This window comes from Struthio camelus, chromosome 18 (assembly GCF_040807025.1).
Source record: "Struthio camelus isolate bStrCam1 chromosome 18, bStrCam1.hap1, whole genome shotgun sequence".
NCBI lineage: Eukaryota > Metazoa > Chordata > Aves > Struthioniformes > Struthionidae > Struthio > Struthio camelus.
In genome coordinates this window covers 7,532,125-7,556,186 of record NC_090959.1, presented here as the reverse complement: position 1 = coordinate 7,556,186, position 24,062 = coordinate 7,532,125, and the positions used below count along the sequence as shown (strand labels likewise).

General features: G+C 51.7%; 2 protein-coding genes and 1 long non-coding RNA gene across 12 annotated transcripts in view; 1 reads left to right on the top strand and 2 right to left on the bottom strand.

Annotated features, from left to right (window-relative positions):
• SRC (SRC proto-oncogene, non-receptor tyrosine kinase) overlaps window positions 1–7,668 on the bottom strand; it is a 37,431-nt gene extending 29,763 nt beyond the window's left edge. The window contains exons 1-2 of one of the 6 annotated variants that reach the window (XM_068912849.1): window positions 2,775–2,854; window positions 1,984–2,194 (exon numbers count right to left, since the gene is read on the bottom strand). In XM_068912849.1, the coding sequence (XP_068768950.1) occupies window positions 1,984–2,034 (51 nt within the window). In that variant the 5' untranslated portion in view covers window positions 2,035–2,194; window positions 2,775–2,854. Of the gene's footprint in view, window positions 1–1,983; window positions 2,195–2,774; window positions 2,855–4,272; window positions 4,378–4,451; window positions 4,539–7,322 lie in introns of those variants that run through there. The other 5 variants (XM_068912851.1, XM_068912850.1, XM_068912852.1 and 2 more) reach the window with 5 other exon arrangements.
• On the top strand, window positions 6,023–14,011 carry LOC138061548 (uncharacterized). Its single transcript, XR_011135372.1, has 2 exons — window positions 6,023–6,746; window positions 7,668–14,011. It is a non-coding gene; the product is annotated as an uncharacterized lncRNA (long non-coding RNA).
• Window positions 14,012–15,209: 1,198 nt separating this feature from the next.
• On the bottom strand, window positions 15,210–23,141 carry MANBAL (mannosidase beta like). 5 transcript variants are annotated; one of them, XM_068912856.1, is made up of 5 exons: window positions 23,019–23,141; window positions 22,153–22,313; window positions 21,255–21,394; window positions 18,511–18,714; window positions 15,729–17,694 (listed from the first exon to the last, which is right to left on the bottom strand). In XM_068912856.1, exons 2-5 carry the CDS (start codon window positions 22,196–22,198, stop codon window positions 17,638–17,640), a joined length of 447 nt encoding a protein of 148 aa, XP_068768957.1. In that variant the 5' UTR covers window positions 22,199–22,313; window positions 23,019–23,141; the 3' UTR covers window positions 15,729–17,637. The 5 variants fall into 5 exon arrangements, with proteins under 5 accessions (XP_068768956.1, XP_068768960.1, XP_068768959.1 ...); XM_068912855.1 differs by lacking the exons at window positions 15,729–17,694; window positions 23,019–23,141 and adding an exon at window positions 15,210–15,720; XM_068912859.1 differs by lacking the exons at window positions 15,729–17,694; window positions 21,255–21,394; window positions 22,153–22,313 and adding an exon at window positions 15,210–15,720 and having other exon boundaries at window positions 18,511–18,683; window positions 23,019–23,094.
• Between the last annotated feature and the right edge of the window lie 921 nt (window positions 23,142–24,062).

The window sequence follows — 24,062 nt, the reverse complement described above, 5'->3', positions numbered from 1 at the left end:
GCATCGCCCCTGACCGCAGCGCTGCTTCGTCGGGAGCCCTCACCGATGCCCCAGCACCCCGGAGCACAGACGCACCCCGGGGCGACGCTGCCCAGCCCGAGCCGCCGGCGCTGCACCCCGGACGGGCCGCTCGCAGCCCGGCCCCCGAGCTGCCCCTTCCCCTGGGCCGCGGCTCCGCGCTGCGAGGTGCAACGCCCCGAATCGCGCCCAGGACGCCAGGCACGCTCCAGGAACCCGCAGCGGGCAGGCACAGCCGCCTCGCCGACCCCCGGCACGTCCCGGACTCGCTTCCCGACCCCGCGTCGCCCTCCCTTCCTGGTGGGAAGTAGGGGACAGTGAGGACATACCTAGACCCAAGAGGAATCAGTGCAAGGTGCAGATTTGCAGGTGCTGGGTCCTGGCCTATGTTCAAATCACATTTGTGCCTGTTTCAGGGCTTTATCTTCAAATCGTGCTTTGAACAGAGGCAGGCGCAGAGCATCGCTGGTTCCCTTTGCACCCAGTCCTGCTCGGGGCCTTGCACCGACGGGCAGTCGGGCCAGCACGGAGCAAAAGCAAGGATTAGGGCCTGGGTACGCTCGAACGTCGGCTCAAGCCAGCTCTGATTTAGCCACGCTCAGTCAATTACTTGCTCCTTTCTCCTAAAGCGGACTATCTCGTGGCTCACCGCCAACTTAAAACATCCAGGACCAAAGTCATTACTTTCTTTCCGAAGCTTGCTTTAAAATAGCACTACAACACATTCCACGTTTTTGCTCATAGTCGGAGACTTCGGCAAAACGCGAGCCCAGAGGGAATTATTCTCAACGACCCGGAGTTACAAGCCTTAGAAAACAGGACTACGCTGGAATGGAAACAGTGACAGTCTGAGCCCGAGTCACATGAAGAGCATTACAAGGATGGTTATTTCCACGCAAAGAGATTTAAGCTGGTTTTAGGGCATCGAATTAAAGGAACGGCTCCTGGGCAGAGCATCGCGGCCCACGGTCCGGGCACGCGCGCTCTGCGCCGGCCGTTTCGCACCAGCCGAAGCCTTTTCCAGCCCTTTGCACTGGACGAATTTCCAGTCGGGCTCCAAGATGAGACGCAAAGTGCTGAGGAAGTGAGGTCATATGGGAAATTGTTCTGAGAGATAAAGGAACAAGTTAGAAACCAAGCTGCAAAATAGACAGTACAGGAAACAATAGAGCTTTAGATAGTCTTTCAAATTTCCCCTAGTGATGCCAAGAACACAGCACTTCATAGGAGCAATGCTCTTTTTTTTTTTCCTTTTTTTCTTTTGCCTTACACATGCTGCAAGGAAACACAGACTAAAAGATTATGGAGCCGAAGTTGTTTGCTTCAGCCCAGGGCTTGCTCAACCTTTTATCTCGCTCCACGTATTTGTCGGTGGTTAAAATAAGACATTATGGGCCAAGTCTTTCAAGTCTCATTAGAAAAGAGTTGAGTGACTCAAAGGCCAGACTTAATCCCGTTATCGGCGGTAGCCCCAGCAGGGCCTGGGGATGGGGCTGTCTCCCCAGCCCATGCCACCACCCGCCTCGGGGAGCAGAAGTGGCTCCTGCCACCTCGGTGCCACACGGCAGCTTTCCTTCCTGGCGCTTCTGCGCTGCCAAACCTGCAAAGCGACGCTCGGACGGATCAGAGGGCTCCAGCGAGCCAGGCTGAGCAAACCCCTCGTGAAAGAGCCGAAAGCCCTCACGCCACCCACGAACGCGACTGCCACAGGGAGCCAGGGACCCCGAGGGGAGATTGGCAGGCAAGGACAACATCTCAGCAGAGCAGCTAGCGCAGCAGGAAGGACCGACGCGGTTTCAGACGCGCAGGAGCCCCACGGTCCCGTCCAGCCTTCCTGGCCCAGGGCGAACCCACTGAACAGACGCCACTTCCCCCAAAATGCACACAGGGACGCACAGAGAGCCGACTCTGCAAAAAAACCCAAAACAAACCAAAACCCTTGGGGGGTCCAGAGTGCATACATACCCGCCAGCCCCCGCCTCGGGGAGGCTGCGTGACTGCTGACGTCCCCTCCATGGGGCAACAGAGCTTCTTGTCCCCCCAGCAGAGCCTCCACGTACTTTGGTCGCTGCAAACTGCAGCTCTTCCCTTTCATCTTCCACCTCCCAGCTCTCTAGCTCGGTACTTGGACGCTCCTTTCTCTCTCCCCACGGTACCTAGATGATTTTCCATCACTCTGGGACAAAATCGTTACAGGGCAGAGATATCATTAGAGCATCTCCATCACACAGGGAGCACTGCAAGGCCACTAACGATCTAGACAGGGAACATTGGACTTCCCTGAGCGACTGTGTCAGCCCATAAATAACCCAGGCTCCCAAATCACCAGGCTGCGTTTCAGTGGAGCTACTGACTGTAAGGTGAAAGGGTGAGTCTCTGCTCTCGGACTCCCGGGTCAAAACCTGGAGGTGGACACTGACCCCTGTATTGTAAGCAAAGGTGCCCTCCTCTGAAAAACGAGCTCAGGACTGCAGAGACAATTCCCTCGGGAGGGAGCACACACGCCTGATCCCGGAGATCCCAAACAGTCACATCTCTGGTGGGGGGCACGCGCCGGCAAAGCCGTCTGCGGCCCTCACGCCTCCCCAGGAGAGCGCGGCCAGCCCAGGTCCGAGCCCGCCCCGTGCCCTACGCGGGGGCTTCGGCACTCGTAGAGTCACCGCGGGCCGGCGGGGAACTCGGAGCTTGGCAGAGACGAGCGGCTTTCCCAGCATCGAGCGCTGGTCTCTGGGAGTTTGTCATGACCTAGTACTCACGCCTGGGCGCTAGTCACTGCTGCCTGCGGGCACCTCAGCAGGTTAGAGAAAAGCTGCACACACGCTTCAGCTTCCTGCCTGTTCTACACCTTCTCCTCTGGGGAGCACCAGGCTGGGAGGAGGGAGAAAACCCCCACCAACCCTTTCCCTGCCAGGCTCGCGCGGCTGGGTTTGCACGCAGCGCTGCTGAACGTGTGCTTTCCTGTCCCTTTCCCGCTGCGCAGGTAGCGCCGTCCCCAGGCACAAGCCAGAGCTCGCGCGGCGCATGGGGACAGGACCTCAAGGATGACCGCAATAACGGGTCACAACACCCCAGCAGGAGCGGCTTCAGAAGCCCTAAGACTTCTCACAGCAACGGAGGGAGGGGGCCAGCACGGGGACCGACGGTCACATCCGCTCCAACAGCAGCAGGGCTGAGCCCTGGTGCAGCAGGGCCGAGGGGACAAGGCAGGAGAAGGGCAGGGTGACGGGGGAAGAGCGCAAGGCACGCGGCCGGCGAAGCGCACGCAGAAACGCAGCAGAAACGCAGCGGAAATGATTTTGCAGGAGGCTGCACAAAAGTTCTCCGAGAGACCGTTCGGTACCAGACACGAGCACGCCACAGTCAGCGCCCAGACACGCCGCGTCCTCCTTCGCCCCACGCGCGCCTCGCTTCCCGCGGGCCCCAGCCCCGCAGCTCGCCCTGCGGCCGGCACGCGCGGGAGCCCCGCATCCCACCGCGACCCGGCAGCGCGGCCGGTGGGCACCTCCCCGGCATGGCAGGCAGCGAGGCAAGGAGGAAAGCCCACCCCGGCTCCAGCTTGGCTCGGGCACCCGGGGCTACGGCGCTTTCCCGTGGCGCCAGGGGCTGTCATAGAGACGGTGGGGACGCAGCAGCGTAGCTGCTCGCAGACGCCCATCGGGGTGCATCACCCCGGCTGCAACAGGGGAACTTCCAGGCTGGATAAAGCCTTTAATCAGGCAATCCAGGGCCCTGCAGCTTCCTACCAGGCTGATCCCAGGCAGCCCAGGAGAAAGGGCACAGAAAACAGCCTTGGCCTAACAGGGTCCTCCGGGTCCGTCAGAGCTGGACATGACCCCCAGAATTACCGGTGAACAAACGCTACGAGGGAAGTGGATCAAGAGACATCAAAGCAGGGGGGGTGATGAATATTTCATGTCCTGGCCTACATACAGCCCGCTCTCCCCGCCCTGCGCTCCCGGGGGTCCCCCGCAGCCCCCAAACACAACAAAGGGGATCGCGGGCAGGCGGTGCAGCTTGCCTGGACCCCACAGCCGTCCTCTCGGACCTGGCCAGACCCACAGCCGCCCAGCCAGATGTGGCCCGACCCATAGCTGCCCAGATGGACCTGGACATGCCCAGCTGCACCCACAGCCGCCCCATCGGACCTGCCCAGACCCCGAGGCGCCCAGACGGAGCCGCCCAGATCCAGCTGGACCTACAAGCACCCCGCCGGACCTGACCAGACCTAGCTAGACCCATAGCCAGCCGCCCGACCTGGCCGGACCCAGAGCCGCCCGGAGGGACCTGGCCATCCGCAGCCGGACACAGAGCCACCGGCCGCAGCGGCAGCATCCCGGCCGGACCCCGCCGCCGCCCCGGCGTCTCCAGCCGGACCCCCGAGCCGGACTGCGGACATCCCCCCGCCGCCGCCGCCGCCGCCGGAGCCCGCTCACCTCGGCGCGTGCTCGGCCCCGCTTTGTCTCCGCGCCGGGGGCGCGGCCGCCGCCGCCACCCGCCGCCGCCGCTCTGGTGCCCGGGCCGCCGCCGCCGCCGCCGCAGCCCCGCGCCGCTCTGCTCCGCTGCGCTCCGCGCCGAGCCGGGCCGGGCCGGGCCGGCTGCTCAGGGCTGCGCCGCCGGCAGCACCGCGGAGCGCCGCGGATCCGGCGCGCTGCTCCCTCGCCCGCCCCCGCTCACCCCTTCTCTGGTTGGGGGGGGGGGGGGACGACCCACGGGGGGGGGGGGGGGGGAAGAGGAATATGGCAGCAAACCGGAAACGGCTTTATAGGAGGGGAAAAAAAAAGCAGCAGCCCCTCCCCTCGGGTGGTGGTTTTTTTTTTTTTTTTTTTTTTTTTTAAAGGGAGAAGGCTGCGGGCAGCCGGGCTGCGCGGGCGCGGAGCGGGCGCGGCGCCGCCGGTCACGCCAGGGGCAGCGCCCCCGGCCCCCCGGGGGGGCGGCGGCGGCGGCCCGGGCCGCGGGGCCCCAGAGGCGGCGCGGCGCGGCGAGGGGCTTCGCCCGGGCCTTTCGCCTCGCCCTCCGGGCTGCCCCTCCGCGGCGGGGCTGCCAGCGCTAGCGTATTACCGGGAACCAGAGCTGGTGACGGAGAGACAAGGGGTTTTCAGAGTGGTCAAAATCTGGCTATTTTCCCTTCGCTTTATTAGGCAATTCTAACAAACAGCACATAGCGGGGAGCGAAGCTGTTTTGTCACAGCTCCGCGCTCGCGCCTAAGCCCTTCATCCTCGGCAGAGACGCCTGGCGATAGCAGGACGGCTTAAAATCCGTCCTCCTGATATTTTAAAAGGTGGCAAAACTTTAGCGTAGAAAAAAAGGCAGAGAGAAAGCCAGTCCACGTGTGGCCGTAAGGCCCTGGGGGAGCGGCGAGGGCGGCCGGAGCGGCGGGTGGGCGGGCGGGCGCGCGCGAGCGGGGCGCCGCTCTGCCTCGTCCGTCCTCGCCGGCTCCGGGACGGGCCGACAGGGAGGGTGGCAGCGCCTGGGCCGCCGCAGGTTACGCCCTCGGCGGTGGTGGCAGCGCGGCTGTCCTCGTCTCCGTCGCGCGATCCGCCACCCCAATTCGCAGGCTGGAGCAACGCGGCCGGGCTCAGCCGCGGCGGGGACGGTGGCGACGGGTGGTGGGGAAGGCCCCCGCTCTCAGTCGGCGCCGGTTCCTCCTGCCCTGGAGAAGTGGCCCGCCTGGAGCAGAAGTGCTGCCGAGCGGCTAAGGGGAAGCGGAGGGCCGAACGCGCAGCACGAAGGCGACCGTTGCCCCGCCGCTCCCTCCGTTCGCTTGCCCGAAACACGTTCATCAGTACCTTCCTCCCGGCGAGGGTTTTGAGGAGTCTCCCGGCGCTTCCCCCGGCCCCGAGCAGCGCCCCTTCCGCGAGGCGGCCGCGGGGCCGGGCCGGGCCGGGCCGGGGGGAGCGCCGCGGAGCCCGCGCCCCGCCGCGCTCTGGGCCCCTGCCCAGGGGCCTGCTGGCGCCGCGGCGGGCGTCGAGGCTGCCGGGCAGCGCTGCCTCAGCCCTCCCCCAGCTCCCGTTAGCAGCCCGCTGAATCGTTCCCTGTCACTTTATCCTGCGGGAAGAAATTGGGTGAAGCAGTCGGTTGCCACCCGTGTCGCTGTTTTATGAGGCGCGCTCGGTCGGCGGCGGACTACAGTAATCCGCTGGCTGGGTCGCTGCAGCCAACCGCCCGCCTGTGGCCCCGCCGGCCAGCCCTCCCCGCCAGCCCTTGCAGCCACCGAGGAGGGGCTTTTCGAAAACGCCGCAAGTCCCAGCGAGATCTGACCCTGTAGAAACGATCTGAAAAGCTAACGAGTTTCAGAAAACAATGTGGCTGCCCCCCCCCCCGCCTTGTTCTTGTTAAGTTATTAAACAAATATTTCCCATGACACGGCTGAAGGCCAGCGAATCCATGAGTCACCAGGAACGAGGAGTCACGCACCCCGCGGCTCCATCACCCCGGCCCGCGCCGCGCGGGGCCCTGCCCTGGCAGGAGCGCCTCGGCTGATAAGGCCCCGTAGGAGCTGCGCTTGGCCGGAAAAGCCCAGCCCTTTCCCTCCCAGCGCCTCGGAGGGCCGGGCACCGGCAGGCGCTCGGCAGCGGCGGGCGGTTGCTGGAGAGCGAGGGGCTGCGGTTCAGCGCGCCTGCTCGCTCCTTGCCTGGCGGTACGGCGGGCTGCGCGAAGGCCCGGGGACGCGCTCCTCTCCCGCCCGCTCCGGCGGCCGCCGGCAAGTCCCGGGGAGCTGCTCCGGCAGGTAACAGCGCCCCGGGGAGAGCGACGGGCTCGGCCCCAGGCCCTGGGGGAACCGGTTGAACTCAGCCTCTGCCGGATCCAGACCCAAAGCTGAGATGCAATGATGACTTATACATATTTGGATTTTGTTTTCCTCTTTTGCAATCAACTCCTTTCCTGCGGGCTGTCCCACAATCGCGTTTTGCATCTCTGGCGGGGCCGGCCAGTCGCTCAAAGGCGAACAGCAGAAAGCCCTGTGCCTTCGAACACGCTGTACCAAAGCCGCGGCACAGTCGCTCCTTCGATGAAGACACCAACGGGCAAATCTAGAATGGCAAAGAGATACCCTCAAAAACCAGCCCCTTATCTTCTGGGCTCTGATTCAGGAATGTGCCCTCGCAACACTGACATTAAACACCCGGTATTGGCGATAATGCAATTTAAACTCATTCGAGTTTAAGCAACTCAACACACTTGAGTGCTTTCTTGAATCAGACTCAAACTCCTGAGACTGAAGGACAACTGCCGTCAAAATATTTTTCATTAAACAGTCTAAAACAAGATCCTTCTTACCCAACCCAGGGTTTTAATGTCTTACCTGAAACTTTTTTTCTTGAGATGTTTTATTTCCGTTCGCTTTTAAACAGCACCAATCAAACCCGTACTGGAGAGGGGAGAAGGGTTATAGAGCGAGGCTGAAACAGAGATAAAAAGTCACCGGCAAATTTAAAAAGCATCACTGGATATTTCTGCTGTCTCGCTTATTACAGCACATCTTGATCGCTTGTTAGAATATCATTTTAAGATGTGCATAGGCATTTTCCTGCTTTCCTGCTGATCTTTAGCAGGAAAAAAAAAAAAAAAGAATGACAATCACTATACCCAGAGCGCTGTCAGGTTAATGGAGTAAATAAGTATATGGTTTCTTTGTTACTGCCGTCAGGTGTACACATCACCGGTAGCCGTTGATGTACGTCAACATCGGCGGAGAGAGCTCCCCGGCTGATGTCTAAGGCCCTACGTGCGCCGTGCTGCAGCGCGCCGCAGCGGGGCCGGAGGCTCCCCGCTTCTCCCAGCCGGCCGGGGCTGCGCGGCGGCACCCTGCCCCTCAGCGGGGAGGTCCTCAAAACGCGGCATGAGCCACATCGAATTGCTCCGCGAGACTCGGAAAATCTTCTTGTAAAGCAAGAGGATGCTTTTGGGGCCCAATAATCGATCTGTGTCCTGACCTCAAACTGTAGCTGTGGCTTTGCGACAAAACATCTATTCATCTCCAAACAGATTTATTTTTAAGCATCTCCTTGGCAAGCGTGAATGAGTTTTGTTTAATGGATCCTGTTCCTGAGGCCACTTGCATTTTATTCACTGCAAAATCCAAACACATTTGCCCGAATTATTACTCTTAATAATAGAACAGTTGTGTTCAAGCTGCTGGGCAGAGGCAGAAGCGGGAACGGCTCTTTCCCTAAGAATTTACGATCATTGAACTTTACAGTCTTGCAAATAGTGAGCGTGTGCGACAGCAAACGATGAGAACGACCAGATCCATTAGGAAAGCCGCAGTTATGAGCTATGGGGCTGATTTACTAGGGGGAATTGAGGAGAATAGCTCTTGCAGTACAAGCCATTTGGCAATATTTCGTCGCAGAATCTGATTCTGGCCATTCTCTCCTGCACTGAGCATCAGGTCCGCAAGAGCAGAGCGACAAGAACTGCTTGCCAACGTCTGGTGGGCTGTATGATAAAAAAGGGCAGTTGAAAGGAAGTCACCAAGTGGACTCAGGACATCGCTCAGGAAAGGGGTCAGTGGGCGGGTGGAGGAAAGGGGTCGGTGGGCGGGTGGCAGCTCAAGACCTGCCGTGCCCTTCGGTGTGGCGACAGTCTGCCACGTCCGTCGGCTGGGGGAAGGCGAAACAGGCTCTTACCCCAGCTCTGAAGCTGCACAAGTCCGGTAGTGTCAGTGCAAAATTCCCTCGGGGAATGGGTGGCTGGAAAACACTCACTTAGTGGAATGTAAATGTTTGGGGAGAAGCCCCAGAGTTCTTCAACAGCTTTGGAAGGCAATTACCTATACGTTCAATACAGTCACAGCATTTCATGTCCGCTTTATATCTGATAAAATATAACATTTTGATCAGAATAGAATTAGGTATTTCGGAATAGCTCATTCAGACAAAAATTCTACACTTTTCACTTTTTGCCTCAGTTTAGAAGAAAAGCCACAAACAAAACATCGGCATTTCCTAGTGGTAGAAATTCTGCTTTTTGGCCAGTCTTAGTGTCAACAGAAACGAGCAGTTCAGAAAAGCCCATGGAAAACTGTACAGACGAGATTTATAGCCTTTCTTTCCAGCTGCTTTGCTAACAGAGCAGCTGGGGATTCCTCCCGAGTGCAGGAATCACTGGGTAGTTCAAAGCTCTTGTAGCCGCATCAACTTGACCTTCCCCTGGAGCACAAGGGGGTGTGTGTGCAGAGCAGATTGGGCTGTAGCATTCCTCAGACAGCAGAGAAGTCCCCGGGGCGCTGTTCCTGCGAGGGCAGGGCTGCTCGCAGTCACATTAGTGACTGCAGCCTGTGCCAAATGGAGCTCCAACAGACACAAGGGTGGTTCCCACTCATCATTCAGTGTTGGTCCTTTGAGCGAGGGATGGGCTAAGGAAGCCAAAGTCTGAGTCTGTAAAATTTAAACCATATGATGTTTGGATCTACGTTCAATTTAAACTGAACTAAGTAAGTGGGGGGAAGGTAGGGAACAGAAATGTTTGCCGCTTCGCCCCTCCTCTCCAAAAAAGCCTCCCCCAGCAGTTCCCTTCATCCCGGAGGCCTGATCCTCCGGGACATGCGGACATCTGCCTCAGCCACCTAAAGCAGCTGCGGTAGCATCAAAAGTATCGGCTCCGCAGAGAGCTCAGCCTCGAGGAACTTGGCGTGCGCAGACCCCAACAGCCACAGTCCGGTCGTTTTACGGCACAGACCCACCCAGCGGGATCTAATTTATAGGGCAAACTCTCTGAAAGTAGGAGAGATGTGACCTAACAAGCCCCACGGCTGCAGCACGGCTCCCTGCCCACGTGGCTACGGCCGAGGCACAAGTAAGGCAGGACGTGTCTGGGGCTGGGGCCTGACTCAGCTGCGCTCGCTTCCCTGCGCTCCGGGAGTGCTGCTGCCCTGAAACAGCTCACCCATCCCACAGTGCGTGCCGTACTCTGGACTTTGGCTGTTGGGGTTATGAATTTATAAGCTCAGAATGGGTTTTACAGAAGCAGCAGCCACAGGGAAGGTAATAGGAATTGGCTTTGGGGCCAAGGACACCTGAGCTGAAGCTGCAGCTTGGACAAAATCTAAGAAATCTCAGACTAGTCCTGATGCCTCCCTAGGCCCCAGTCTATGAACTGGAGCTGGTTGTACTTAACACTTACAGGGGCAGCACCTCAGAGATTTGGACAGCCTTTGAAGAAGAAACGCAGTCAGGGTCCAGAGTATAGTTTTACAAATAAGAAATGTTCCATTTAGCATGTAAACAGGACCCTGATAAAGCGTGGTACAGATCCGCCTTTCAGGAGCCCAGATCTTCAGGCACTTCAAGGGACATCAGCCAGGCAACAGATGTTTTAAGAGGGAAGCAAAGTAGATGAGATCTAAAGCAGGTATGCCTTGTATCCACCAGTCAGAAAAGAAGGCAGAGCACACGGGGCACAAGCTATCAGGGATTGCAAAGCAGAGAAACAGTAGATTTGGAAATAGGATCCTTCCCTCAGGGCTGGCTGGTCGCTTCTCAGACGCCAGCATTTGCTATGAGAGCAGGACAAAAGGCTGGACTTGAGCCGTGGAGGAACCTGTCAGCCTCTCCGCTCCCACCACCCACGGTGGTCCTTGAAAGGGCTGTGGCTGTCTGGTATGCAGCTGTTCCCGCCTCCAGCGAGCAGGATGCAGAGTATCAAAGCCACACAGAGGCTTTGGGGACTAAATGAAAAAAAGGAAAGCTCAGAGAAGGGAAGTGAACAGCCTGAGAGGTTTGGGATTGCACAACACAAATCTGTGTGTGCCCGGCTAAGAAGAGGATCTGAGCAGGTCATATGAAGCATGCACAGTACCGTAGCATTCCTTATCACAAGAGCTTGGAAGCTTAATATTTAACGGTTTTAACTCCTTGTGGCTCAAGGGCGGGCAGATGTGCATGGTGCAGCTTTCTGGTAGACCGGAGGTTCCCAAGGCAGAGAGCTGACTTTCTCTAGCAGTTAAGTCTCTGGCTGAAAAATGATCAGGTAAGAAAAACATGCTAAAGGGGCTGGTTATAAGGCAACGCCTTTCTTCATCCTGGGCTGCTTTCTCCACGTGCTCTTTCTCTAGATCAGTCCTTGCAAAAACCAGGTGATACTCACAATCTGTCTGGCAGTTAAAATTTGGCTGTAAGGAGAGTAGAATTGCAACGGGCAGAATGGAAACAGCAAGAGCAGGCACGGGAGTGAATTAAGGTGACAGAAAGGCTAAGAACAGCATGGAACATGGGAAAATCGCTAAACTTCAAGGAAAGGGCAGGAAGCGGAGTTCATTGCCCTGCAATTGCCAGCTCTGAGCAAGAGACATTTTGACTAGCTGCTGCACACCAGCCCACACACCAAAACCCACAAAACATCCCCACAAACTTGGAACAACTGTTCAAAAGCTGCAAACTTCCAGTGTCACAGGAGAGGAGCAGGACCTTGGGTCTGCAATAACTGGCCATTTAAGATGAAACGCTCAAGTAAACACTGATTAGCACCTATGACTCTTGAAAGAGAGAAGAGGAAAAAAACAAAAACAAAAACAAATGATCCCTTCTGTTTTCATATGGGAGAGGAGGACCAGATCCTTTCCCAGTGACAAATCTGCAATCACCTTAATTACCAGACAAGCAGCTGTGCCCTTTGTTCCAGCACCCTCCAGTTACTGTCCCATCTCTTTGCTGTAGTCAGTCTCTGATGCCTCATGAGATTAATAAACAAATGGTTAAATCAATACCGACATCTTGATCTCTGCAGGCCACAAACAAACCCTGGACTACAGGCTGCAAATGTTACTTTCGCCTGAAAGAAGTGTCAGAAAGACTCCCTAGAGAGAAGCCCAGCACCCTTGGGGCATCTCAGTCCAGGCAGTCCATTTTGTTTGGGGGAACAGTTCAGCAGTGCCTTGGGAAAGAGGGATACTAACCAGATCTTCTCCTACAATTTCCTTATTTTCTCCTTGAGTATCATATCACCTCCAGCCTCGATCCTCCCTGAAATCCAGGCACCGCAGGAATATTTTCACACTCTTCATGACAGGCTGGGAAATAATCTTAGCCTATGGACTTGACTTGGGGGCCAATCTGCAGACATCAGTCCTTCTCAAAGATGGCCTCAGGCTGTTCAGTTCCTGTCAGTAGGGAACCTCACTAGACTCTCTCAGAAGCAGAGAAGTGTGTGTATGAGAATGAAAGTAAATTAGGTCTGAACAAGATTAACAGGGATTTAATTGAACTATGTGAACTGGAACTCCAGTCACGAGCTGCTTATTAGCCTGTCTCAAGGGCTTGTGCTACTTGCACTGGAGGAGCACAAAGATGCTTTGTGAGCCTGAGACACGGCTCAAGGGGATGGCGACAGCTACAGCTGGAGATGAGCGCGGCCAGAGAGGGAGACCTGCTTAAATACAACCAAAAGCAACCCCAAGAAATCTCAACTCAGCCATGCCTCTTCAGAGCAGAGCTTTGGCCTGTTGAGAGAAAGGAACTCCCTAACATACATTAACAGAGGAAACCTAGCTCCCAGCCCAGCTTCTGGGTTTGGGATCCCAGATCAACCTGCTCTTCACCAAGGCACTGCCTCTTGGCTGGTATCTGGAGGCAGACATCTGAACACCTTCCCTTCAATACAAGTGACCTAATGAGGTCTTCAGCTCCCTTTGGGATGTTAATCACAAAACAGCCTCGAGAAAAGTGCTTGGGAATTAAAGGAGTTACCACACAAGTCCTTCTCTCCTCTTGGTTTTCTGCTGAGGGAACCAGCAGCAACGCTTGTCAGAGCTCGGCTAGCCCGCTTAGCCTTTTCCTAGCTGAAGAACAGCCACCAGACAGCTCCACGCTCCAGCCATGCAAACCTGAGCTACTCTCACACACCAAGGGGCCACAGAAAATCCCTGCTATCAGTCTACTGAACTGCCATCTAACCCCCTACTAATATTATTAGCAAACATTGCCTTTATCACTACCTTCACAGGGGCTCTTCGAGCCAAAATCTCTCATGGGAGATCAACTAATTTAGTCATGGCACCATTTCCTCCTTCCAGGAAGGTGAAGGTGTATTGGGAGATAGTTTGTTACTTCCGAGTCAAACACAAATGTGTTACCTGACAGTGGTAACTAACCAATTTCTCACAGATTAAGGGATCTGAAAGGCTTCCTCCTAATGGATCATTCTTATGAAGAAAGTTATTTATGCCCCTTCCTACGTTCTCCAGTTCTGGCAGGTTTCACAATGAATGCATAGAAAGAGGCAGCACAATTTTAAAGATAGTTTTTGGTTTTTTTAAACAAAGAGGTTCCGGTTGTATTTATTACACATTTCAAGAGACATTAAAACACATGGGATACCGGTAATCTCTAAAAAGATACTGTAAGTTCAACTAATGAGAACACTGAAGTAGATATCAAGCTGTTAGGAGCAGACTAGAAATTTATCTCAACCCCCACCCCCCAACAAAAACAAACCCCAATAGCCACAATTTCTACTCAACAATGAGTAACTAAGCCTCTAAATAGCTGTAAGGCAATGTTGATGTAGTAGCCTGCCATTTCAGGGTAACAACCACGCAGTGCTCCACGCTAACTAACTGTTGGCCATGGAAGCATTTCTATATTTTAGGTAATATGTATGCTACTCTTTCAATATTTGCAAATCGGTTAGAATCAAGCATTAAAACCCATCCTGAGGTCACCTGCAGAAAGCCAGAGCTGTTAGACAAAACAACCACACGATCAACTATCCACATTTAATATAATGGAACAAATGATCTACAGTACCTATCCAGGAGAGTGGTAAGGGTTTTCTTTCCCCTGCAGATTGCAGACGGGAACACGGGTCCTAATGGCAAACTCAGAACAGTATCGTTCTTTGTTATTTGTGTGGGAAATGTTTATAATGTTTCTTTGCACTGAGAACACATAGTAACCTTACAGCGCTCTGGTCCTTCATGTTTTGTTCTGTACTGCTAGAATTGCCATTATCTACCGGAAAAAAAAAAAAAAAAAAAGGTTGCATTTAAAGCAGCACTCTCTAAACTGGATTTTAAGCAGTGCAAACTTGGTGTCAGCATTTGGATTAGAGAAGTAGAGAACTTGGAGCAGAGAAGTAATAAGAGGTTACGATCAAACTGGATTAGGGTTGCGATCAAACCGGAATAGGGATCAGTCTGGCTCACCCACCAAAAGCCAGAAAGAACAGAAAATGTGGCCCTTCTCAGCACTGATGGTTCCTGTAAATACGCTGTTTGGCTTGTTGGAGAACACATGCAGCACAACTCCGGACACCCCTTGCTCCTGCAACATTGCTACTGTATCTGGGTTCACAAGGCATTTGTGAACCGAGGATGGGAGTCAATGTATACAAAAACTGAGACTTGCCGCCCTGAGAGAGAACCCTTCAAAGCTCCTCTGAACCCTGGGTGCGCCTAAAACAGCAAGTTCTCCTCCCATTGACTCATTCGTGATCAAACAAACCAAGATGTGAGCTGGCATCAGGAAGCTTGAGCTGCCCTACAGAGACTGTGTGGCTACGTCACCACCTGTTTCCAGTCCTGTCTAGCCATACTCAAACATAATACTACATTGTCCCTGGCACTGAAGAAACACAGTGTGCATGTCTCCTTGCCATATAGTCGTGCTACACAGCCAGCTTACCATGCCTTGGCTTTTAAAATACCACATTTCCTCAGGCTGAGATCATATTTAACTTCATGAGGCATTCAATGAGAAGAAACGCAGTACTATACCAGCTATCACTGAGAGGGAGTTTGTAAAAGCATCAAACCCAAGCTGCGTTGAATTGGAGCCCATGGTTAGGACTCAGCTAACTCATGGGAGGATTAATCAGCAGCACAGCTAGGAAGTTTAATACAAGGCAAATGCAACGCTTTGACACTCCCATCTGAGAGCAGCTCTTCTCCAGTGTGCAGCACCTGATCGTCCCAAGTTTCCAAGAGCATCTCATTATCATGGGCATTAAATTCTGCACCTTCTGGAATCAAATTGTTCCCCGATTCCTATATTCATTCTAGGCCCCACCATGGTCCCAGTTCCCTGAAATTCTTTATATATACTTTCAAAATTGGAAACAGAAAGGAGAAGAGATGCGGTGGGGAATAAGAAGAAAGAGGTAGCAATGCTGGGGAAATGAAAGCTTTCATCTAGACCAATCTGGAATCTGATGAATTATTACCCATAAAGAATTAAAGAATATAACAAAGCCGTTATTATTAAGCCATAAAATGGAGCTATGTATTTCAGACAAGATGACAATACAGGTTAATATAAAGCTGTGTAGTGTGGTATCCTTGATCCATTTGATCCCTGTGCCTTCAAAAATACAACTAAAAGCGCTATCTGCAGTTGCAAACCCACACTCCACCTTCCACAAGGGACTTGAATACAATCCTGGCCAGTGTGGAAGAGATAAGATCACAAGCCTTTCTACCCATTAGACATGAGATAAGTCACTTTCTTGATGACTGAAACATTAATCATGTCGAGTGAAGTCCTGGATACATGAAATCCTCTTTGCTGGTAAGATATCTATGCAGAAGCCCTCCCCGTCCACTCCTAAGTTCCTCTCCTTTGCCCCCTGACAGGTAAAGAATGGCAATTGTAAGGCCTTTATCGTTTCTTTTTGGTTTCCTTCTTGGGTTTCTTGCTCATCTGTGGCGCAGTTGCCTTTGGCTTCTTCACTGCCTCTGAACTCTTAGACTCAAAACTGTCCGAGTCCTAGAAGAATCAATTAAGAAATAGTCAGTCAGTAACATTTTAGCAATTTGCTCACAGCTTACCTCTCAAACTCCTTGAGAATTTGAGTATAAACCAAAGGAAGTAAGCAACGGGTCTACATGCAAGTGCTGGGTATCTCTACTGGAACACATCTATGTCAAACAGAGTCCATGTTTAATGAGATTCGGGCAGCACTCTCTCTGCTTCTTCCACATGTACTTCTTGATGAGCGCGAGTTCATGCTTAGAAACAGCTTGTTAACAGAGAAGCCATTATAAGCTTAAGTCTCTAAAACAGGCTTTGGACAAACAAACAAACAAACAGACAACTTTAAAGGCAGGAAGAAAATCAATACTAAACGAAAACTGTTCAGACTGGGAAAAGGGAAAGATACTGTATAATCAGCGTGCACAGAAATATTCAGTAGGAATTTCAGTAAAATGATAACCTTTATCGATTGCAAGACAAAAAAACGTTTCCCAAAATGGTACTAAGAACGTAAAGTCCTGAGCTTCTAAACCAAGCCCAAAATCCAGGAAAGGAGTTAAAGGCGAAGCTTTCTCCACCTGGACTAGCAAGAATTGCTTAGCTATCCTGCTTGTTTCCTTCAGGCAAGATGACAGATAATATTTCAACCACAGGAAATAAACCCCAGTTATCTTGTAAAAATACAAGGGAACAGAGCCAGTCTCATCTGAGAAAGCACACACATGCAGATTGCCTCCTTTCATTAAATGCATTTGAGTATAAATATTGCTTTAGCATCTTGGTCTCTATCAGTCCGTGTGCCAACTGGAAAAGGACACACAAAAAATGGCAGAGCAAGACGTGCTAGTTTCAAGCTTCCAAGAGAGTGCTGCAGATAATGGAGGGGGAGGCGAGCATCTGACAGTATCCTTTTAATCAAGGAGCTTGGTTCAAACATCTCTCAAGTTACTGGGCTCTTACAATTCACATCTGCGTGGCTTTCCGAGGAAGGAGACTTGGCTGGCTTTCTAAAGACAGTAATCGATGCATGGGGAGATGGCAGGCTCTAGAGAAACGGAGCAACATAGAGCTATTACTCAGGGGTGCAGTGTGTGCCGCTACCATAAGGTGAACACTGCTGCCTTCTAATGTTCAAACCAAGGTAGTCTTGAAGCTTCCCAAATCAGAGAAGCACCTCAGTATCCTATCCAGACTCAAGCTTCGCTCCTGAGATCTGGAAAAATATCTTCCATTGTTTATGGTCTTGTAAATCAATCATACGGACAGCAAATCAAGAGGACAGTATACGCAGGAAGAAAATAAAAAGTACAGCATGAGGATGTCAAAGAACGGCTTTAAACAACAACAGTTACATAAGCTTTGCCATTTTATTGGGGGCCTGGCCTTCAGCTTCTTATTTCAAACTTAAGCGGTCATTCGTTTCAGCTTTCAAGAATTAGGCTACCCAGTATTTCCTGTAAATTTATCAGGGGAAACCATAGACTGACAGATCGGCTCTGGTGGCTGCAGAACAACAGTGCAAGACTTTCAATGCTGGAACATCATCAGCTCCAGCTGCCTGCTTCATCTCTCTGCCGGGAGCAGCAGCTCCTGCAGCAGGACGACTAGCAGGAGGGAGCATGTGCCTGTACTGGCCAGTATCAATACTCCAGTACATCAATGCATCTTCATTGAGAGACAACACTGAAAATTGGGTTATGAACTGTGGTGGTTGATGTACAAAGGACTGTCTTGCTCTGCTCTCTCTGTTCAACCTCTCCAACTCAACCTTCAACCTCTCCTCTGTTTAACCTCTCCAAACTACAATGAGCTGAGCACATCTGCAAGAGTCCTTTTCCTTCATTCTATACCTCATCCTCAAGCACTCCTTTCCCCAGCTAGGCTAGACACATCTTCTCTCTTACCAGCTTCTTTACAGATGGATAATATTCATTCCATATACTGCAGAAGATTTCTAGGTTTCTTCTGAACAAGATGGAGCAAGAACTGCAACAAAGATAGCCTTTAAACAAAACCTGCCATGTGGAGATGTTACCGAAAATACTAATTTATACCATATGTATTCAGATAAAATCTGTATGAAACCACCAAACTTGCTGCCTGATCACCAACACGGAGGTACCTGTCCCCAAAATTAACCAAGCACTTGGAGCTGTCTTTTACCACAGAAGCCAGGTATATGCAGGTTGCCCCACTGCGGCCCAATTTTCCATTTAAAGTAAATGGAATCAAAGCCCTGCAGCTCACCTCAGCCTTTCGCTTTAACTTTCTCTCGTGCTAACTGCAGCTAAGGGCCCTCCACATGCCTGCACAGGATTGGTGTCAATACTGAAAACTGCAGTCCTGACATCACAACACACTAGGAATTTCACCTGTAACTTGTTCCCAAGAATCACACACAAAACCGGAGCCCAAAGTCATTTCCTGAAAGGCAGTTCCTACAAAGCGGACACCCTGCCTAGCAATTAATGGAGCAGATCAACTGTAGGATGACAATGTGGGCTTAGGACTAACGTCTGAGCTTTCCTGTGTGCAGCAGCACGTACATTCAGTGCACCTGGCCAGTGCGTCAGGTCACTCTTTTTGACTGATACTCAGAGATGCTGGCTCAAGTATTTGCTCCTGCCTTTCTAATCTGAGGTTAGGCTGGAGGTGGGAAAGCTAAAAGGAAGGAAAGGGTATGAACTATGGAACCATCACCAATCCCAGATCACTCTGTCTCCATTAGCTACTTCAAATTCTCTCCCATCCTTTTTTCTGTGATTCTGCCCATCAATATCAGTATTAAAGAGCACTGCTTACCGTCTTATGGGACTTTGAAACTGGCAAGATTATGGCTAACACACAGATAAGCTGGAAAATGGCTCCAAAGAAGAGTCCATAGCGCAGCACATTCTCCATGAACGTGGGCTCAGGGATTTCAGGTGGAGAGAAATCCAACTCAGCAGCCATGGTGTAAGCACCTTTCTTCTCCACTAAAGTTATCAAGAAGGAATAAAAAAGTTTCTAAAAGAGGAAAAGAAAAAAAAAAACAACCGAGTCACACTTTTTGCTGTTTACCTTCCATTAAGAAAAAGTTACAGACTAATTTATGCAGGTTTTTCTAAGATACCCTCGTTCTACAGAATCAGTAAAAAAGAGGGAAATGAAACCTGCGTTTTATTTGGATGGTTATCTTTTACTGCATACCTAAGAAAATAGTCCTCAGATGCTTGTAAAAGCCCATTTGCAGGAAAGGGGAAGCCAAACAAAATGACACAACTACTAACCACGAAACAACAGAGGAAAAGCTCAATGAGCAAGAATATATTTATCTTTATCCCTGAAGCTGATCTTGCAGAGATGATGTCTTATGCATTTTCACTTTTGCTTTATGTCATAGCAGTACGTGAATACCTCAGCTGTGATCATAGCTTCATCTTACATGTCGTACAAATCTAACTGCTAGAACTGATCTAAACAAACCACAGAGAAAGTACATCTACTGAAGACAGTGAATGAGTTACGTGTTTAAAGTTAAGCACTGGCTTTAGTGGCTGGTTACACTAAGTCCTTTGTGGCTTGCAATGGCCACACAGGAAGTTTGTGGCAGAGTTCAATATCGATCTCCCGAGTCCCCGGCCAGTTTCTCAGTCACAAACCCATCTTTTCTCCTTTCCTTTATCTTTTGTTAATGGAGCTGTCAATTCACTCTATGAATGACTAATGGCTTTCTAAAATAACGGTGAACTCTGCTGCCAGAACTGCTGGAGCGCTCCACCGAAAGCAACACAAAGGAAATTCATTTAGTATGAGATGTCATCAGAACTCCGTGGTGATTAGTTTTACTCAGTTTTCCTGATCTGTATCTTTCCCTGTTTTAGTAGGGAAAACATATCCTGGTGCTTATATACAATCGACACAAAAAAGATCCTGGTGTGTACCTACTGAATCAACACTATTCATTTACACATTCAGTTCTCTCTTGTCCCTCACGTTAGTAAAGCTTGTTTGCAAGATCTTCATGTATGCGTGTTTCCAGCTGAATGGCGGTAATCTGTCTCCTAGACATTTTCTCCAAAGAAATCTCTGTATTTGCCAGGCTAGGAGAAAACTTTGACAATCTGCACGTATGACTGAGTCAAGAGAGGTGGTACAACGTGAGTAGAGTAGAATTCCAGGAGAGCTACAGTTCATAAATTTGAGGATGAATCAACACCTCAAGGCTGTTGCACAAGAGGCAAATATAATTTGGTGATACACTAAAAGGAATGGCATATATAAGTCACAAGTAGCAATTGTTTTGTTTTAATTCAGCTGAAGTACGGGATCTTATTTTGGGTACCATACTTTTTAAAAGGACAGGAAAAAATTCCCAGCTGCAAGGACAGCTAGCCACTGGGATAGAGAGACCGCAGACGCCTTGTTACTGGTGATTCAGAAAAACGGATCAGATAAACATTTGCCTGGGATGGAACGTGAGCATATTTAATCCTGCTTTCGAAGCAGGAGATAGAATAGGTGGCCACTCGAGGCCCCTTCCAGGTCTGTACTTCAGTAAAAGGAGAACAAAATATTTTTCAAATTCTGCTTAAAATCCAATAAGCAAGGGCTGCAGCTGGATCTGTCCACTGAGCTAGGATACATGCTAGGCCACTCAGGCTCAAGAAGTCCCAGCGCAGACCCAAAGGTTGCACTGGACATACGATGATGTTAAACAAGCACATACGAATACGACTCATCCGTAACTGCTTTTGCCTTTTAAAATCCTCACTCCCCCAACCTTCTGAGGTAGTAGATTCTAAGGAAAGAAACAGAATCATGCTAAGTTTCACTCTTGAGTTGTATTTTGTCTCCACTTTATTTACTAGGATGCCTTTTGAAATCTTCGTTCTTGCCCACCCTCTTCCTCAAAGAGAGCAGAATGGGATGCTGCTCCATTCCTCACCTGGGGTTTTCTCTGCACACACTCCGATTGATACTTTTGATTCATGCACGTAAAATACCAACACACAAAAATAAATCAGAAAAGGGAACTGAGATGTATACAGTTAAGCCAAAAAAATCCCTCTTCTCATAGTCTGCACATCTCCCTTCCTTTCCCTCTTCCTATTTCACCTCTCCTTAGGGCAGAAGTAATTTTCTGAAAAATCCCCAGTGATGGGACAAGCACCACGAGCTCTCATGCAGGCTGGTACCAGCTACCACTATCACATTAAGGGCTACACCATGAAAGACGCTCAGAGAAGATCTGACACCATGCTCCAACTAGTCACAGTAGCCAGCAGGCAATTCACATGAGGCCCCTTAGTTTTAGTGATGTCAGTGGAACTGAACTAATATTAGCAAAAAACTTTCCCTGCTTTAAAAAGACTCCTGCGGTTAACAAAAGGCCCAAACTTGCAAACTCAAGGGGGTTTTAACCTTACACAAATCAGTAGGTCAAAGTTAAACAAGTTAAAAAGGCCAAAGCTGAACGCTGGAGAATCGGGGCTCAGCGTCAGGCACATCACTTTTTGCAGTGAACACAAAACATGAAAAGTGAGTTTTCCCATCAAGAGTACTACCTCATTACGCTTTGCCTTGGAGCTAATCCAGCAGTTCCATGGAGGATAATTCCGTTCTGATTCTTCCATTTCAGAGAAGCAAAGAATTTCACCACCACTTCCTTTGCTAACATCCCTTCTTCTCCACAGGTACCAACCACCTTTTTTCTCAGACAGTTTAAGCTATTAATATAGTTACACTCAAAGTAATCATTTTTAACTTGTATTTAGGTTTAAAGACTGAAACTCCTATTTCAGGCCCAGAGAGGACTTATATACCTGGAAGCTTGTCTGTTTTTTTTCTCCCCACCATAACCATCTGGTCTAATAACACATATCACCTCTCCCTAGAAGCCTTGCCATCTCACTGGAACATACCAGTGGAAGTAGTCCAGTTTCAGCACAACACAGGAGTTGATTTAAATTATGTAAAGCTTTTCTGTCTTTCCTCTATTACAGCTTTACAGCAAATTAGCTACCTCCACACAAAAGTATTTTTTCCTGTAGCAAAGCCAGAGCTGTAACACAAAATCAGCAAGAGACTAATCATGGCTGCAGGCTCAATATTTTGCTCTGTGATGCCAAAGGAAGATGACACAATTGTCCCCCTGGGAGAAGGGTCGGGCCCTATGATTAACAGCCACATTTTTGTAAGGATCAAGGCCATCAACTACCCAGCTAACAGAGCAAGGACAGAATCAAACCTTTGCTTTTGCTGCCCTGTGTTTCCCAGCTTGCATCTTCAAGACCTATCGCTATACAAATAATTAGTAGAGGACAAAGTCCCAAGAGCACTGTAGATACTATATATTAGCTTCCTTTGGGGGTGGAGACAAAGAGCAAAAGCATCAGTGTGGAACGTGAAAGCTTCTCTCAAAGGATGAGGATAAAAAAGTCGGCACTGGATTTCTGAAATTACCTAGTAGGTGTCTGGATGGAAACTGGGCACCTTGTATTGGCTTCATTGGGATTTCTGTGTGCTCAGCTTTTCAGAAAACGAGGCCATTACTGTTTAAGAGCCCATTTGTGGGTTAACAGACCTGATGCCAGGTGGCCAGGCTTGACAGTTGTGCCTAGGGGCTGTAACAAAAAGCAGCTGTGCAGTCTCAGAGCAGGGGGCACCAAGAGCTCCTCATCTCTTCTCAAGAAGGCAACTCTGTGCTATCTCTTCTGGCTAATAACACGGGCTAACCCCGACTCTTGACTGTAGCAGAGAGCAGCGTAGGAAACGGAGGGGGTTGTCCTGCACCTCCCTCTTTGCCATCTTGCGCAGGGCTGGCTCCCATCAAGCTACTGGGACTCCCCTTGTACCCTGAGCCACAGCCCAGGTGATGCCGAAACCGCCCCTCTTCCCTCCCAGCAGACACCCCCTTCCCGCAAGTGCCAACATCCCGGCTGCTCCAGTGCCAACCCTCCTGCAGCCCGCAGCCCCCCCGGGCCCTGCCGCCTCCCCTCCAGCCCTGTGTCCGCTCCCGACACCCCGCAGCACTGCAACCCCCCCCCCCGCCCTATAACCTGCTCGCCAAGACCCCCCTGCCCCTGGAACCCCCCCCCCGAGCTCTCACAGGCCTGTGACCTCGCCCGAGCGCCCCCCGCCCTGCGGCCTCCCTCCCTCAGTCCCCCCGGCCCACGGGCCCCCCTCCCCGGCCTGCCCCACGGCGCCTCCCCCGGCCCCGCGGCCCCCCCCCCGGCCTGCCCCCCGGCGCCTCCCCCGGCCCCGCGGCCCCCCCCCCGGCCTGCCCCACGGCGCCTCCCCCGGCCCCCCCCCCCCCCGCCGCTGCTCACCGTCCCGCTTCACCGCCCAGGCCGCGGCGCCACCCGGAAGTGAATCCCACCCGGCAGGAAGCGCTCCCGCCTCCGCCCCTAGCAACCGCCCGGGGCCCCGCGTTGCTAAGGGCGGCCTGCGCCGGCCGGGGCGGCTGCCCCCGCGCTGCCCCCACAGCCGCCGCGGCCCTTCCGCCGCCTTCCGGCTGCCCCTTGGAGGGCGCTGGCAGCGGCAGGCCCCCGGCACGGCTCTGCCTTGGCTCTTGCTAGGGGGGTGGTGGTGTTTTTAATTTCTGCCTAGATCCAATGTCCTGCTCTGAAAGGGAGATGTCTTGCTAAGGAGGAAAAAAAAAAAAGAGAAAAAAGAAGTCTTGTGCTCTGCTTTGCTTCTGTGTGGTGTTTAAGGAGTCCGATTTGTTTCGCCCTTTTTGTAACCCTGAACTGTCAGTGCTACCAGGTTAGTTGTGCTGCAGAGGGTTATTGTTGGAGAGCCGAAATACTTGGGGAAAAGCGATGAGGTTTTCCTGTAATCACTGATCCTACTGACTCCTACGGCGTCCGTACCGAAAGGGTTTGCCAGGCTGTTTCCAAGCGTTTGAATTCAACTGGTGTTAATAAAAATAATTTCAAAGGTTTTGAGCAACTGGATTAAAAACCTTTCCTCTGTTTTAACGCAGAGGGCTTTACAGAACGCGTATGGCTGGGAGCTGCAGAGGCTCGTGACACCTGGACAAAGAATTTCTTCTAGCGTAAAGGACCTAAGTAAAAAAGCACTCTTAAATAATTAACAGAGCTATCAGTACCCCTGGGTAAGGGTTAAACCCAGAGCTCAGGGAAGCCAATAAATCCTGCCCTTTCAGGTCCCAAAAAAACAGGCTATTTAGGACACAACACCACTGAGGAGAGAGAAATAATTCTCACGAAAGTGAACGTCAGGAGAGATCCTATCAATAGGATTAGAAGGCCAGACGATATCCTTACCAGTACTACCAGTACACTGAATTTGGTGGTGCTGCTCGCAGGCACCTCCTCGGAGGCTCTGGTCCACAGTTTGGCGTTTGCGGG

What these genes read in the sequence shown, in the direction of transcription:
- MANBAL (XM_068912855.1), bottom strand. Translation starts at nt 22,198, where the DNA reads ATGAAGCCAATACAAGGTGCCCAGTTTCCATCCAGACACCTACTAG. An exon ending in TCCATCCAGACACCTACTAG is followed by an intron (nt 21,395 to 22,152) that starts GTAATTTCAGAA and finishes CTGAGAAAAAAG; the next exon opens with GTGGTTGGTACCTGTGGAGA. An exon ending in CCAAGGCAAAGCGTAATGAG is followed by an intron (nt 18,715 to 21,254) that starts GTAGTACTCTTG and finishes TTCCTCTTTTAG; the next exon opens with AAACTTTTTTATTCCTTCTT.